Genomic DNA, 13,157 nt, shown 5'->3' on the forward strand with positions numbered 1-13,157 from the left:
GTGCTTTCCTTGATAGGAGAGTGCATGCATTTTCAGAGGATGTATCTGCATAAGGGGGAATTTCTGCTTTTTCTTTAAGATCTCCTGGATGAACCCTGTGACCAGTTTTAAGGAGGCTCTGCTTCAGAGCAGTGTGTAGGAGGAACACGCACACCTTGCTGCTCTGAGTGGTGCTCATTCATCACACCCACTCCATACTTTCAATTTCTTTCCCAAGACAGCAACAATTTTCAGACACTTAAAATACTTAACATTTTATACTATGCTTACTACAACAGACTAAAGATATAATCAACTGTCAGTAGAAATAGCTATAGGTAGAGAAATTCAACGTTAACCCTGATTTTTATAAATCTGCATACATATCATGGCTAAAGACTGTGTATCAGTAAATGTCCACAACAGTAAATAACAATTAAGAAATTGAAGAACAATGCTTTTATCCATGCTTCCATGTCCCAAACTTTTGGCTTTGAAATTCATTAATTTCATTTCCACAGTAAGAGAATGCAGCTTTTTTGCATTTCCCAAGTACACTACAGTTCTACTTTCTTGTCATCACCTGTGTTCATGTCTCAAAGGGAAAACAGATCTATGATAAAGTCATTTTGGTGTTTAAGAAACCAAAATACCATAAATGTTGTCCAAGAAAGGCTGCATCAACTTCCACTCTGCAGCCAAGAGCAATCACACACAGAGGACAAGTGCAGCGACTCAGAGCCCTCGTGAACTGAGTGTTGGAAAAGCACCCCAGCTGAGAGGCCCATCAGAGAGTTCACTCTCCAAAAACAAGAGAGAGAGAGAGAGAGAGAAAAGAGCTCACTCTCTAAAGCGTCCAAACACTTCCTTGCCTCCTTCAAGTATAACAAGTATGACTTAACCCTTCCTTAATGACGCAGAACATTAAAACAATGGATTTGAGAGTAAGAGGTGGGTTTGACTCACTGGGTCAGTCACTAGGCAGACCGATCTTAGTCAACCACAGCTCCTTCCAGGGCTTGTCAGCTCTGGGACAGGATCACCGCCTTCCTCAGGGCTGTCTAGGAGATTAGCTTACACAGCACACAAGTGGTGCCTAGGGCAGTGCCCTGGCTTTTGCAGAGGGTGCTCCATGAAATGCCAGCCTACTTCCTGTCCCCTCAGTGCACAATCTGAACAGATGCGTTGCTGCTGTGTGTGCTGCAGGGCTGTCACCTCTGGGTGGATGCACACGTCAAGAACGGGTCACTGGGCAGAATAAATGCAGCTCCAGGATTTGCCTAGAACTTTTTTTTTAAGTACCTACACCAGATGTATATATATCTAAATCTCTCTATATGTAGATATATATGTATATATATCTATGTTTTTTGATATTTAAATTAAGTTTAACTTAATTCAAACGTCACATACTTCCACCTTCCAAGAAATGGTTGCTTCATCTTAGTTAGGGAAATAGAAACTATTGACTTAAGCTTTCATTATGTTTGGACAAGTTCAGGCAAACAGCAAAGATTCAGAAGTCCTACCATCAAACCTCCAGCATTGAGAAAGTGCTAAATCCAACTCAATCTATGCATGTATATATATAGATAGAGATAGAGGCAGAGATAGAGACAGAGATATATATTCTTATTTGGCTTCCTTTTTCTTCATTAAAGTGGAATATGACTCCTAGGTAACAGGATACAGCTGCCTTCTGCAAATTTCTTCCCTCTTCCCAAGCAGTTTTCTTACCCTTCCAAAAGTCAGCTCCCCTTAAGCCCTTATGTGACCTTCAGTTCATGCTTCATAAGTCCTCTGTGCCACAGGCACTGCACATATACACACGAAAGTTTTAGCAGCTTTATTCATCATCACCAAAACTGGAAGTAACCAAGATGCCCTTCATATATCCAAACAATGGAAAAGTACTCAACAATAAAAATGATCTACTGAGTCACAAAAAGACACAGAGGAACCTTAAATACATATTGCTAAGTAAAGAAAGTTTCACGTTTCAAATCAGTCTGTTGTGCACCTAAAACTAATACAGTGTATTATGTCCATTATATCCCAATTAAAAAAATAATTCTAAAAGGAAGGGCTTTGTATGTTCTAATAACTGTTTCACTAACATGAAACTAGATAAGAACCATGAGGCTTCAGACCTAGATTCAAACTGTCTTTATGCAGTTTTGTTTTGATTTGCTCAGACAGTCATACACTGACATGGCTTTTGCATTCTATTAGTTGTCACTATTATTCTTTCATTTAAAAAAAAAAAGAAAACAGGTTTATTCTGGAAATCCCCATAAGTACCGTAGCAATTTTAGTGATGAACAACTTTGGCTTTTAAACCATCACTTTCTAATCTATTACCTGAGGCCCTGACACTGAAATATATGTAAAGGACAGGTGTCAAGATGCTAGACACAGCTCTTTGAGGCCAAATTAAAAATAAATTTTTTTTGGTCTTGTTTTTAAGCCAATAGAGCCACAATAGAGTCACTGAGCTTCTGAGCATTCTCAGAACAACGAGAATTCAAGTTATCTTGCCAACTCTTTCCCATATAATTCTTTAGGATATTTTTAAATTACACCAGCAGGCCACTGAGCTAAGATTAAAATACTATGTTCCCTGAGTCATATTTAAAATCAAATTGCTTTACTTACATTTGCCTTATTTTGTTATAACATTAAGTAGATGTAAAACTATTTTTTAACATCAAAATAAATAACAAGAAAAATATCTAAATCTCATACCTCAAGGATATCTCCTCTGGTCAGGTGCAGTTAAAATGTTAAGCCTCTCAGATGACGTTTGGTACCATACCTGTCCTGTGTACGCGAACTCCAGGGCCTGCTTTAAGCCAAGGCTGGTCACCCCATGTAAATTCACCTCATCGGCCCCACTTTCCACCATACAAAGACTGAACATGGCCTAGGGGGGAGAGAAAGGAGGACAGACAGTTAAGGGACAAAGTCCTAGAGAAACTAAGAGAGAAAGGTTTTACAAGTTAAAGATTTGTTGTGGCTTCTGAAATGCTTCTTCAAGGCTTCCTTCACACAAGCCATGGTCACTTCGCTGTCTGACCAGTTGCAGTAACACACCAAGGGCTCTGCGTGGCTCACACACAGAGTCACACTGAATCCCACGGCTGTCCCCTGGGGGACTTGTGTTGGGTCTCACTCACCAAACTCATTCGCTCTCCCTTGGGGTCCCACAGCTAACCGTGATCTGGGGGCCAGCCCCAAACTTTCTTGCCAACAGGACATGGAAAGCAGTACCTCCTGACATCTCTGCCTTTTCCTTCTGCCTCACCTCAGTGACACGTCTCCTTCCTCTCATCTGCCATTATCACACACGCCAGTCCAGTGGTTCTCAAAGTGTGGCACCTGGAGCAGCAACATCAGCATCCTCTGGGAACCTGTCGGAGCTCACATTTATGGGGCCCCAGCCCAGACCCAGAGTCAGCAGCTCAGAGCGTTGAATTTGAGAACCACAGTCTGAATTATTCAGTGAAAATTAATTTGCCCCTAAGCCTATTCTCAAAATAGTCAGCTTATTGAAAATCAGTTAGTCAAATGAAAACTTAACAATTAAATAAAGGAAACTTACCAAATTATAAACAAAGGCATGGGTCCTCCCACCTAAAAAAAAAACAACACCCAAAAAACAAAAAACCCCACTAATTTGTACACATTTAACAAGTTTAACTTAACAGGGAGTAAAGAGAACATTCAGTTTTGGGGTTACTGCTGGTGAAATGCACTAGCTAGAAATGTATACGTCTCTGTAGTGCTGAACTAACCTTCCCCAAAGGGAGGTCTGGCCTTTGCCTTTGGTTTCTGGAAAGTGACCTCTAGGCCTTTGGAATATCCTGCCTCAAAGGAGCATCTCTGTCTCCTGGGGCTTTGGCCACTGACAGTCTAGCAACATGATTTACGATGGGGGCTTTGGGCCACACTGCACCAGTTGTGAACTTCAGAGGAACTAGAGGCTAAAGGTATTAGTCTGACCTCAGGAGAGGCTGGTGACGAAAGGGCAGCCACATAGGCAGTGTGTGACTGAGCACCATTAAAAAACTCTGGACACCAAAGACTTGAGTGAGCTGCCCTGGTTGGCAGTCCTGTGTGCATTCTGCTGCAGAGCATGGGCAGGATGGGGTCACGCTATGACTCCACAGGCGGAGGATGGCCAGAAGCTTTGTATTTGGTCCCCTTCTGGACTCTGCCCTGTGCGTCTCTTCCCTTGGCGAGTTCCGGGTTGTATCCTTCCCCTGCAATAAGCCACATCCAGGGGTGTACAAGCTTCTGTGAGACTTTCCAGAGAACTACAGAACATGAGAGCAGTTTTAGGAATCCCCTCAAACATGCAGCTGGTGTCGGAAGTGAAAGAAGTCTTGACAGGACTGTCTCTTCAGATTTTGCAGTTTGGCTAACTTCTCAGAAGTAAAACAAGAATCAAAACGAACAAACTCACTCCGCTGTTCTATGTGGTAATATTTCAGCACACAACAAATCTTTTTAATTTTAAAAAGTGATTTTTTTTGTTTTGCCAATGGATTAATATTCATCTTCTAGAAATTTTTTTCCTGATAAATGTATTTTGGATCCTCACAAGTCTACACATTTTAAATTAATATGTATGGGATGAGGGGTATTAACTGATGGTCCATTACTCTTTCTAGAGGTCCTCATTTCTAGCTTAAGCATTAGAGTTGTAAATTTCATAATGAATAGGATTCTCTTTGATAATTTAATATATAATTAAAATTCTAACTGTCAGAAATACAGAATTGTTGCTCTCTTGTCATTTGAGAAATTTTGTAAAGAATATTTTAAATGCTTAGAATTTGAGAAAATAAAAAATAATATTCAAAATATCCTAAAGACATTGGGAATATGTAACATGTAACACATGCAATTTTATTTGCTATATTAAATAGCAAAAATTTGGAATATATTTAACTTTCAAAAATTTACTTTATCATGAATAAATGAAATCTAACATTCCTTTAGAAGCTATTACAGGTGAATGGCCAATATAGTAAATTTGGTAACTTGGTTAGTGAGTTAATCTGGCTTCCCACTGATGCTAATGGCAGTTAAGGTACTGCATGTAGGTTAAGAATGGTAGATTTGAAGTCACATAATTCTTGGTTTGGTGAAGCACAGTGATAAAGGGAAAGCTTGTAACCAAAAAATTCTGGGTTTGAACACCGGCAAGTGACTAGGACAAACACGTTACTTCTCTGGACTTCAGGTTTCTTATCTGAAAAATGGGGATAAAATTTGTACTAACTTTATGAACTTGTCTGGAGATTATATGATAGAACATACGAAGTATTCAGTACAGTGCCTGGTATATGATGAGTTCTTAGTGAAATTTGTATTTTATGATAACAACCAAAAAGAATAAAGTTTCTCTTATGTATTCTCTGGTTAAAAGGATTGATAGAAGTACAAGTTCTGGGTTTTTTTTGTTTTTGTTTTTGAAATCAAGTATGACTATAGCTAAAAAAATACTAACAGGAAATTGACTTAATGCTAAATGGATTCTGCTTATGCATTTGTAGAAGCTCTAAAATTTCAAAATTAAAAAGCATAGGTTACAGTAAAAAAAAATTTTCAATTCGTACATTTCTAAATTTGCTTTTAGTTTTCTTATAGCTGCTTTTAAAAGAACTTGAAAGAAATTTCAGTTGTTTACAATGTCTCATTTTTATTATATGAGTGTTTCAGTTTTTAATATTCCCCACATTAATTTCTTTTTTCAGATTTCCCAAGTTGTAATTGCACATGATTTCGTGACCAGCTGCCCTCCATCACCCCATGTACAGTAAGCAGGACAGAAATTATTCAAACTGCAAAAAAATTATCTGGATTAATGAAATGGAAAAAGTTCCCGAGAGCAAAAGTTAAATGACAGAACAAGCTGCTAATTTTTGAATCTGCTTTCATAAGGGTCTTTCAAAAGCAAGCACGGCCATACTAGCATAGAACAGGTATCCATCCTCAAACAGAGACTTGTGAGCTACTGATCTTGAAACCAGGCTTGGCAGAGTGGGGGAAAGAATACAACCCCTTCAAAAATGTGTGTATATATCTGTATAAGCAACAATGCGACACCAAATGGGTCACTGTGGTTCTATTAGAGGGGACGACTGCAGAGGGAAGGAAGAGACTGTTATTTTACTCCATTTACATACAGTATTATTTGGATCATTACTATGGACATGTGTTACCTGCGTACTTCTAACACCTACCTTTTGAAAACTTGGTTTTATTGTTAATGTTCAGGGTTGTGCAGGAAGACACATCTCATTCAGATCCTGGTTCTATAACCTACTGTGGGCAGTTTACCATGAACATGTGACCTTTGGATAATCTGTTAACTTCTCTGAACCTCAGGCCCTTTATCTGTACACGGGGATAATACCAAACTCACAGGGTTGTCTTGAGGTTTAGATACAATTATACTTAAAGTCAGGCACAACACTGGGCACCTACTAGACGCGTAATAAATAGAAACTGTTGTTCTATTCCAGGCTGATTGTCCTACTCTCCCTTGTCTCCCTTGGATCCCGACTGGAATGAGAGCTAAGAAACAGTCCCCTACCTCTGCCCTCTGCCCAAATCCACTCCTTTCAAAGATTTTGCTGTTGAAAATCTCACTCAAAATTCCTATGTCTGGCTGCAGGACTTCACGTTCACTGCATACTACTACACCACACTTTCAGGACTGACCCCATCATAAAAACCATCACCTCCATTTCTAAAAACACTAACTTCCATTCTGATATCATATAGTCTTAGAAATTTAATGTTACAAATTTAACATATAATTTTTTTAAAATAGAAAAATGTGTTAATTAAAAGATTGGAAAAAAAAAAAGGAAATATTAAATCAAAATCAGTGTCTTGAGTTTAACAAACTTAAAAGGCACCTCCATTAGGAAAAGCCCCACTGGATACCACTGAAGTAAGGAAGAACCCAGCCGTCTGACACATGAAACCCCAGCTGCCTAGGCTGCCTGAGCTTGTGCAACAGTGTCTAGAGACCTGCTAGGGCCCATGGGAAGGGACACAGCCTTCTTTGGTAGCAGAAGAGGTGAAGACATCAAGGATGCTACCTTTCAGCATTAACTTACTGAAAAGGTAAAATGTAACATGCGTGCAAGCGGGCACCGTATTTGCCTTCTTCACCACAGGGTCCCTGGACCCTAGCATTGCATTCATGCAATACACACAGGGCAACGAAGGAATGATTCAATCAGTGAACTGACAAACTCTTCACAAAGTCAGCTGCAGATGATGTCCAGCTGTTCTACACTGTAATAAACAAAAATAATTCAACACAAGAAAGAATTTTCTGGATGTAAGGTGTTTTAGACACTGGGATACAAAAAGTAGCTAAAGTTAAAGAGAAAGAATATTTTCAAAATGAGTTCGAAGCTAGACATTTAGAAAAAAGTAAGAACATATGGCAATGTCCTCTATCAAGCCACAACATTCTGCCAAAGCAGGGGAGGGTTCTGCTTAGAAACAGGAAAACATCGCACAGACTCCTTCTTGGTTCACACTGTTTGTCTTTGGGAGAGCCTCGGCCAGGCTGAGATTTACAGTCCTCACAGCTTACTCTTGGCTGATTATGTGCTGCAACCACCACAAATCTCTCTAATGGAAAACCCAGTTTGTGAGAATACAACCCACTTTAAGTGCCTACCACAGAGAGATCTGTGGATTTACAGTGCGTCATCCCCCCTGTATTTCACACAGAAATGACACAAATTGAGTCTTAACATCACAGTACATGAATTAAGTTTCCTTGGGTCCCATCAGTTGTCAAGCAGTCACAAGATGAGCAACAACCTGTTTTAGGTTGGTACATTATGCCACAAAACTGACCAAGGGAAATGCTACATCCTCAAGGAAGGTAGAATGACAGATGATAGACCTTTTTAAGCACTTAAAGTTGATGAAATATGATCTTCTTACCCGGTCAACTATGCGTAGCTTTGGGGTTGCACCGGATGTGGGCAAGATATACAGTGAATTCTCATTTTATCAGGAACCTAAATGATTTTACAGATGAAATAACTGGATTGTTTTGGGCACATTCAACCCTTAGCTTTTACAAGAGAGTTAAATAAAAGTAAATAAACATGTTTAAGATAGTTATTGAAAACAGCAACTTAACAATGATTGTGGTGGATCCAGCCTGATCCCCTAAATCTTTTATAATGCCTTTTACATGTGATGTAATCAGTGGTGTTTACAATAGCCATGAGGCATTACAGGGATTGGAGCTAACTTCTGAATCAACAAAGATTACATTTTGCTCAATTTAGTGTTAATGGTGATTATCCTTTATTGCATTTTGGTTATACCTCACATATAAAATGGGTAGTAAATCTCAGTTAATGAGACTGTTCAATTAACCACAATAGCCCATTTCCCTGACATTAAGGCGAGAAGAGTCCTGACCACAGTCGAGATGGCCGATTTACCTTCTTTATCTCATAGATGCAAAAGCAATCCAATCCATCTGAGGAGCTTAATGGCCTGAAAGACTGAGGCTGTTTGGTTGAAGGGGTATTTTCCCCTACACATTTATAGCTGTTTTAATTCTTCCGCAAACCGCATAATAATATTCTCAGAGAATAAGATGTCTGGACAAATGAAAACAATCAAATTATATTACTATGCACATAATTAGGTAGGAAAATTAATACTTCTGAAATACCTGTTTCCCCTCACCTTAACCACATAAAGAAAACTCTACCTTATATGCTAAAAACTGTGAAACATTGGTTTTCCCAACATCTTCAAATATGTAGCTTGTTTATTCAATGACTCTAACTGTATTTCACAGCTTTGCTCTTGGCACAGTTACTTCTTAAATTAACTACATGGTGATAATGAGCCCTTCAAAATCAGCGTGATTATAGTCTATCCTGTTTCTCCTTAGAATTCCCCCCGCTCCTAGACATGGCCATATTTCAGCTACTTGGGTCTTCTGGGGAGGGAGGGGGAGCAGGGAATGGAACAGAATGGAAAAAGGAAACAAATCTAGTTGTTTTATTTTCTTAGCTAAACATACAGTAAACTACTATATATAAAATAGATAAACAACAAGTTTCTACTGTACAGCAACGGGAACTATATTCAGTATCTTGTAGTAACCTACAATGAAAAAGAATATGAAAACAAATATATGTATGTATATGTATAACTGAAACATTATGCTGTACAACAGAAACTGATACAACATTGTAAACTGACTACACTTCAATAAAAAAAAAAAAAGAAAAAAACATAGTAAATGTGAAGGCCAGAAACTTCAGAAAGTGTTGCCCATCATGAAGTCAGGTTTGCCATGAATGGTATTTATCCTTGTCACCTGTTAGGTACTCGGGAAAATGACACCCACACATCTTGCTTTAGCCTTGGGTCCCCCTCTCAGATCCCTAGGCTTTTGTTCTGTCATCTGATGTGTCTGTCATCTTCTAGTCTATGGTTCTACCCCATGGGTATGGGATTTCAATACTTCACTACCCACCATGTAAAGAAATCCATTCTTCTATCTTTAGATACTCAGGGATGGCACTTTGACTCTTCCTTACTGAATATACTTGATATTGAATATACTTCGGTAAATCTGTCCTCATATGGCAGCCAGCGGCACAATCTTGCCTTTCAACATCTACTAAGGACACGTAAGACCAAACCTGGACTTCCCACATTATGACAGCTGTCCTAAGATAGAATCTGAGGTCTGCATGAGGGAGTGACGGAGAGCAGGTGTGATACAGAGTTTGCATGAATCAGGGGAAGTAGCTACGAAGACAGGAAATTTTTAGAAGGCAGTAATATCAGAAAAATTTGAAAGCCTCATGAGAAAAACAAGAGGTGGAGCAACTGAGGAGGCAAAGGGAGAGATTCTGTGTTGATTAAAATACAATAGGCATTCAGGGAGGATTCCATGAGTAAGACACAGAGGAGGCCCTTATGTGGCTTAGCAGGGCTGCCCAGGGTGTGTTTTTAAGTATCAAGAATAAAACTCTAGCTTTCTTCGGGAAATGGGATTTTAAAACTGGAAGGTAATTTAGAGACCACTGGCCCCTCACTACTCAGGCTATGGTTCCTGGGCCAGCAGCACTGATATCACTAGGGAACTGGTGAAATGTGCAATCTCAGGTCCACCCACATTTACTAGACGGGAAGCTGTGTTTCAGTAAGAGCCCCTGGTGACCCACATGCACGTCAGAGTCTGAGAGGCACGGCTATAGTCAGTCCTCCACCCTTGTAGCGTGGAAGGAGTAGGAAACGAAAAAACTAACAAGCTGGCTTCCCTGATGCTAAAACTGTCTGCTGATTCATTCTGACTGAGAAATCCTGCAACTTGCTTTTTCCTCCCTTACTGCATCTGTGCAAAACAACCACCAACTTTTCCTTTACGCTTTCCCCTCCCTATACATTCTTTACCGAGAACACCTTTAAACCCAGAGACTATGCTCCAGGAAGGAGGTAATGGGTCGATAATCTCAGAAGAACGGACAGACCCTCTGGAGGAATTCCTGGATGCCATGAAGATTCCTCAAGGGTAAGAGGAATGTAGCACCCTGTAAAATGCCCTGATTGTTATCACCTTCTCTGTTCCATCCAGTTTTTCTATAATCCTTAAGACCCCAACCCCAAGATGGAGTCACAGTTTCTAAGGCATTAGCCTGTTGTCACTCCCTTTTGCCTGGCAAAGCAATGAAGGTGTTCTTTTCTGATTCTCCCAGTACTCTGCCTCTGAGTCTCAATCTGGCTATTGGGGTGCAGAGGCCAGTTTTGTGACAACAGCACTCCATGAATACTTGAATATTTGAAGTGATAAGACACTCAATACTTCACATGAGAATGCTAAGTATTAGTAATGCTTTTAGAATACTGAATCGTGGTCACTCTCCTGGTAACTTTTTCCCCTTGTTCCTAGTAGGTCTATACATTCACTCCCTTTTCTTCTTAACAGCCTTTCCAATATGTGGTAAGAGCCCTTAAGTCTCCTGTTGGAAAGAGCAGCTACTCCAAATTCTTTGAGTGCTAACATTTTAGCAATCCAAGCCAATGCTAGAAATCCTGCAGTCCAGGCAGGAGACTGGAGTCCAAATCCCAGCAAGTGAGGACTGATCTCCAGATTCAGGGGGAAGGGAGGGGAGGTTACTACCTAGGAAATAAAAGTTAAAGAAAGACCCATGGTTCTAAGAATTAGGCCTTTGAAAAAGTAAACCATCTCATGTTCTTGAATGATGACAGTGGTAGGAGCCTTCAGGCAAATACATCATACCACCTTTCTTTCCCCAATTACTTTGGTTGACTTTCTCTGGTCCATCTTCTTACATTTTCCTGAAAAGGAATTTGATGTGGCCACCTCAGAGTTGTTATTGACACAAATCCCTTTGACCCATTCCTATGGAATTCAAAAGTAGAGTTTTAAAGGATTTTCAACTTGCCATAAAGAATGGCAAGGCAACCCAATCAAAAAAAAAAAAAAAAATGGGCAGAAGATATGAATAGATATTTCTCCAAAGAAGACATACAGATAGCTAACACAAGATGCTCAATATCACTAATTATTAGAGAAATGTAAATCAAAATCATGAAGTTTTACCTCATACCTGTCAGAATGGCCATCATCAAAAAGTCTACAAATAACAAGCATTGGTGAAGATGTGGAGAAAAGTGAACCCTTGTACACTGTTGTGGGAATGTAAGTTGGTGCAGCCACTATGAAATACAGATGGAATTTCCTCAAAAATCAAAACAGAATTACCATATGATCCAGGAAGTCCACTCCTGGGTATATATCTGGAAAAAACAGAAACACTAATTTGAAAAGATACATGCACTGCAATGTTCACAGCAGCACTATTTACAATAGCCAAGACATGGTAGCAACCCAAGTGTCATCAACATAGGACTAGATTAAGAACATGTGATATATATAATGGAATATTACTCAGTCATAAAAAAGAATGAAATACTGCCATTGGCACTAATGTGGATGGACCTAGAGAATATTATGCTTAGTGAAATAAGTCAGACAGAGAAAGAAAAATGCTGTATGACATCACTTATATGTGGACTCTTACACAAATGAAGCAAATGAATGTATATGCAAAACAAAAACAGACTCACAGACATAGAAAACAAACTAGTGACTATCAAAGGGGAGAGAGAAGGGGGAAGGAACAAATTAGGGGTATGGGGTTAACAGATACAAATTGCTATATATAAAACAGATAAGCAACAAGGATATACTGCACAGCATAAGGAATTACAGCCATTATCTTATCATAAATAAAATGGAGTATAATCTACAAATATACTGACTCACTATGCTGTACACTTAAAACTAACATAATATTGTAAATCAACCATGCTTCAATTGAAAAAACAGTACGCAGGCAGTTTCTTGCTTGTCCAGTCTGATATTGGTAGTGGCTGCCTCGAGCCCTGTTGAGGGCTGAGAGGCCACATTCAGGCTCAAGTGAGAGTGGTCAGGATCTAGTTATTACGCCTGTCATGGGTATAAAAAGGGAGCAGGGGCAGATGTGCCAGCCCTGCATCATAAAGTGTACATATGTACAAGCAGGAAAACACAGTTTCTGTCCTAAAATTCATGACATCATTGTATAAAATGCTTTGCCTCTTTTCTATAGATAACTTTTTGGAAGAGTGTCGAAGATAATAGTGTGGAAACACCTCAATTACCACTTATTCTACTTTTTAAATACCTAATGTAAGTTAAAGATCACTCTTAAAACTTGAACCCCAAATTTCAACAGCTCCTCTTTTATTTTTAATGTCCTCCCTATATATATATCTTTTCCTTCAACATGCTAACATAAAATAAGATGCATAAGACCATAAATACAGGTGCCCAGTCCAGCTGTGACATCTCTTTTCAATCTCTTTTATTCATCACTTTGGTTTGACAGCGGTGAGTCAGGTAACACACATCGGAGCCACTCTCCCCTTGTTAGGCGTTCACACAGAGGAGGGCAAGAGTCCTGGCTAACACAGGGCTTCCTCTAACTCCATTAGTTGCTAAGCAACCACTTCACTGGCACCTTCCTGATTCAAGGCAGAGCAGATCAGTTTAATATGAAGTGTTGGGTCATCCCATAAGCTCAAGTTCACTC

General features: G+C 39.4%; 1 protein-coding gene across 7 annotated transcripts in view; it reads right to left on the reverse strand.

The window, feature by feature from the left end:
* KLHL32 (kelch like family member 32) overlaps nt 1-13,157 on the reverse strand; it is a 185,561-nt gene that overhangs the window by 99,906 nt on the left and 72,498 nt on the right. For 6 of the 7 annotated variants that reach the window (XR_006722443.2, XM_010948406.3, XM_074368602.1 and 3 more), the window contains one exon: nt 2,795-2,902. Coding sequence is in view for 5 of the 7 variants with exons in the window: in XM_010948406.3 (XP_010946708.1) it covers nt 2,795-2,902 (108 nt within the window). In the remaining 2 variants the exon portion in view is untranslated. Of the gene's footprint in view, nt 1-2,794; nt 2,903-13,157 lie in introns of those variants that run through there. The other variant, XM_045511754.2, reaches the window with a different exon arrangement.

Source organism: Camelus bactrianus, chromosome 8 (assembly GCF_048773025.1).
Source record: "Camelus bactrianus isolate YW-2024 breed Bactrian camel chromosome 8, ASM4877302v1, whole genome shotgun sequence".
In the NCBI taxonomy this organism is placed as follows: Eukaryota; Metazoa; Chordata; class Mammalia; order Artiodactyla; family Camelidae; genus Camelus; species Camelus bactrianus.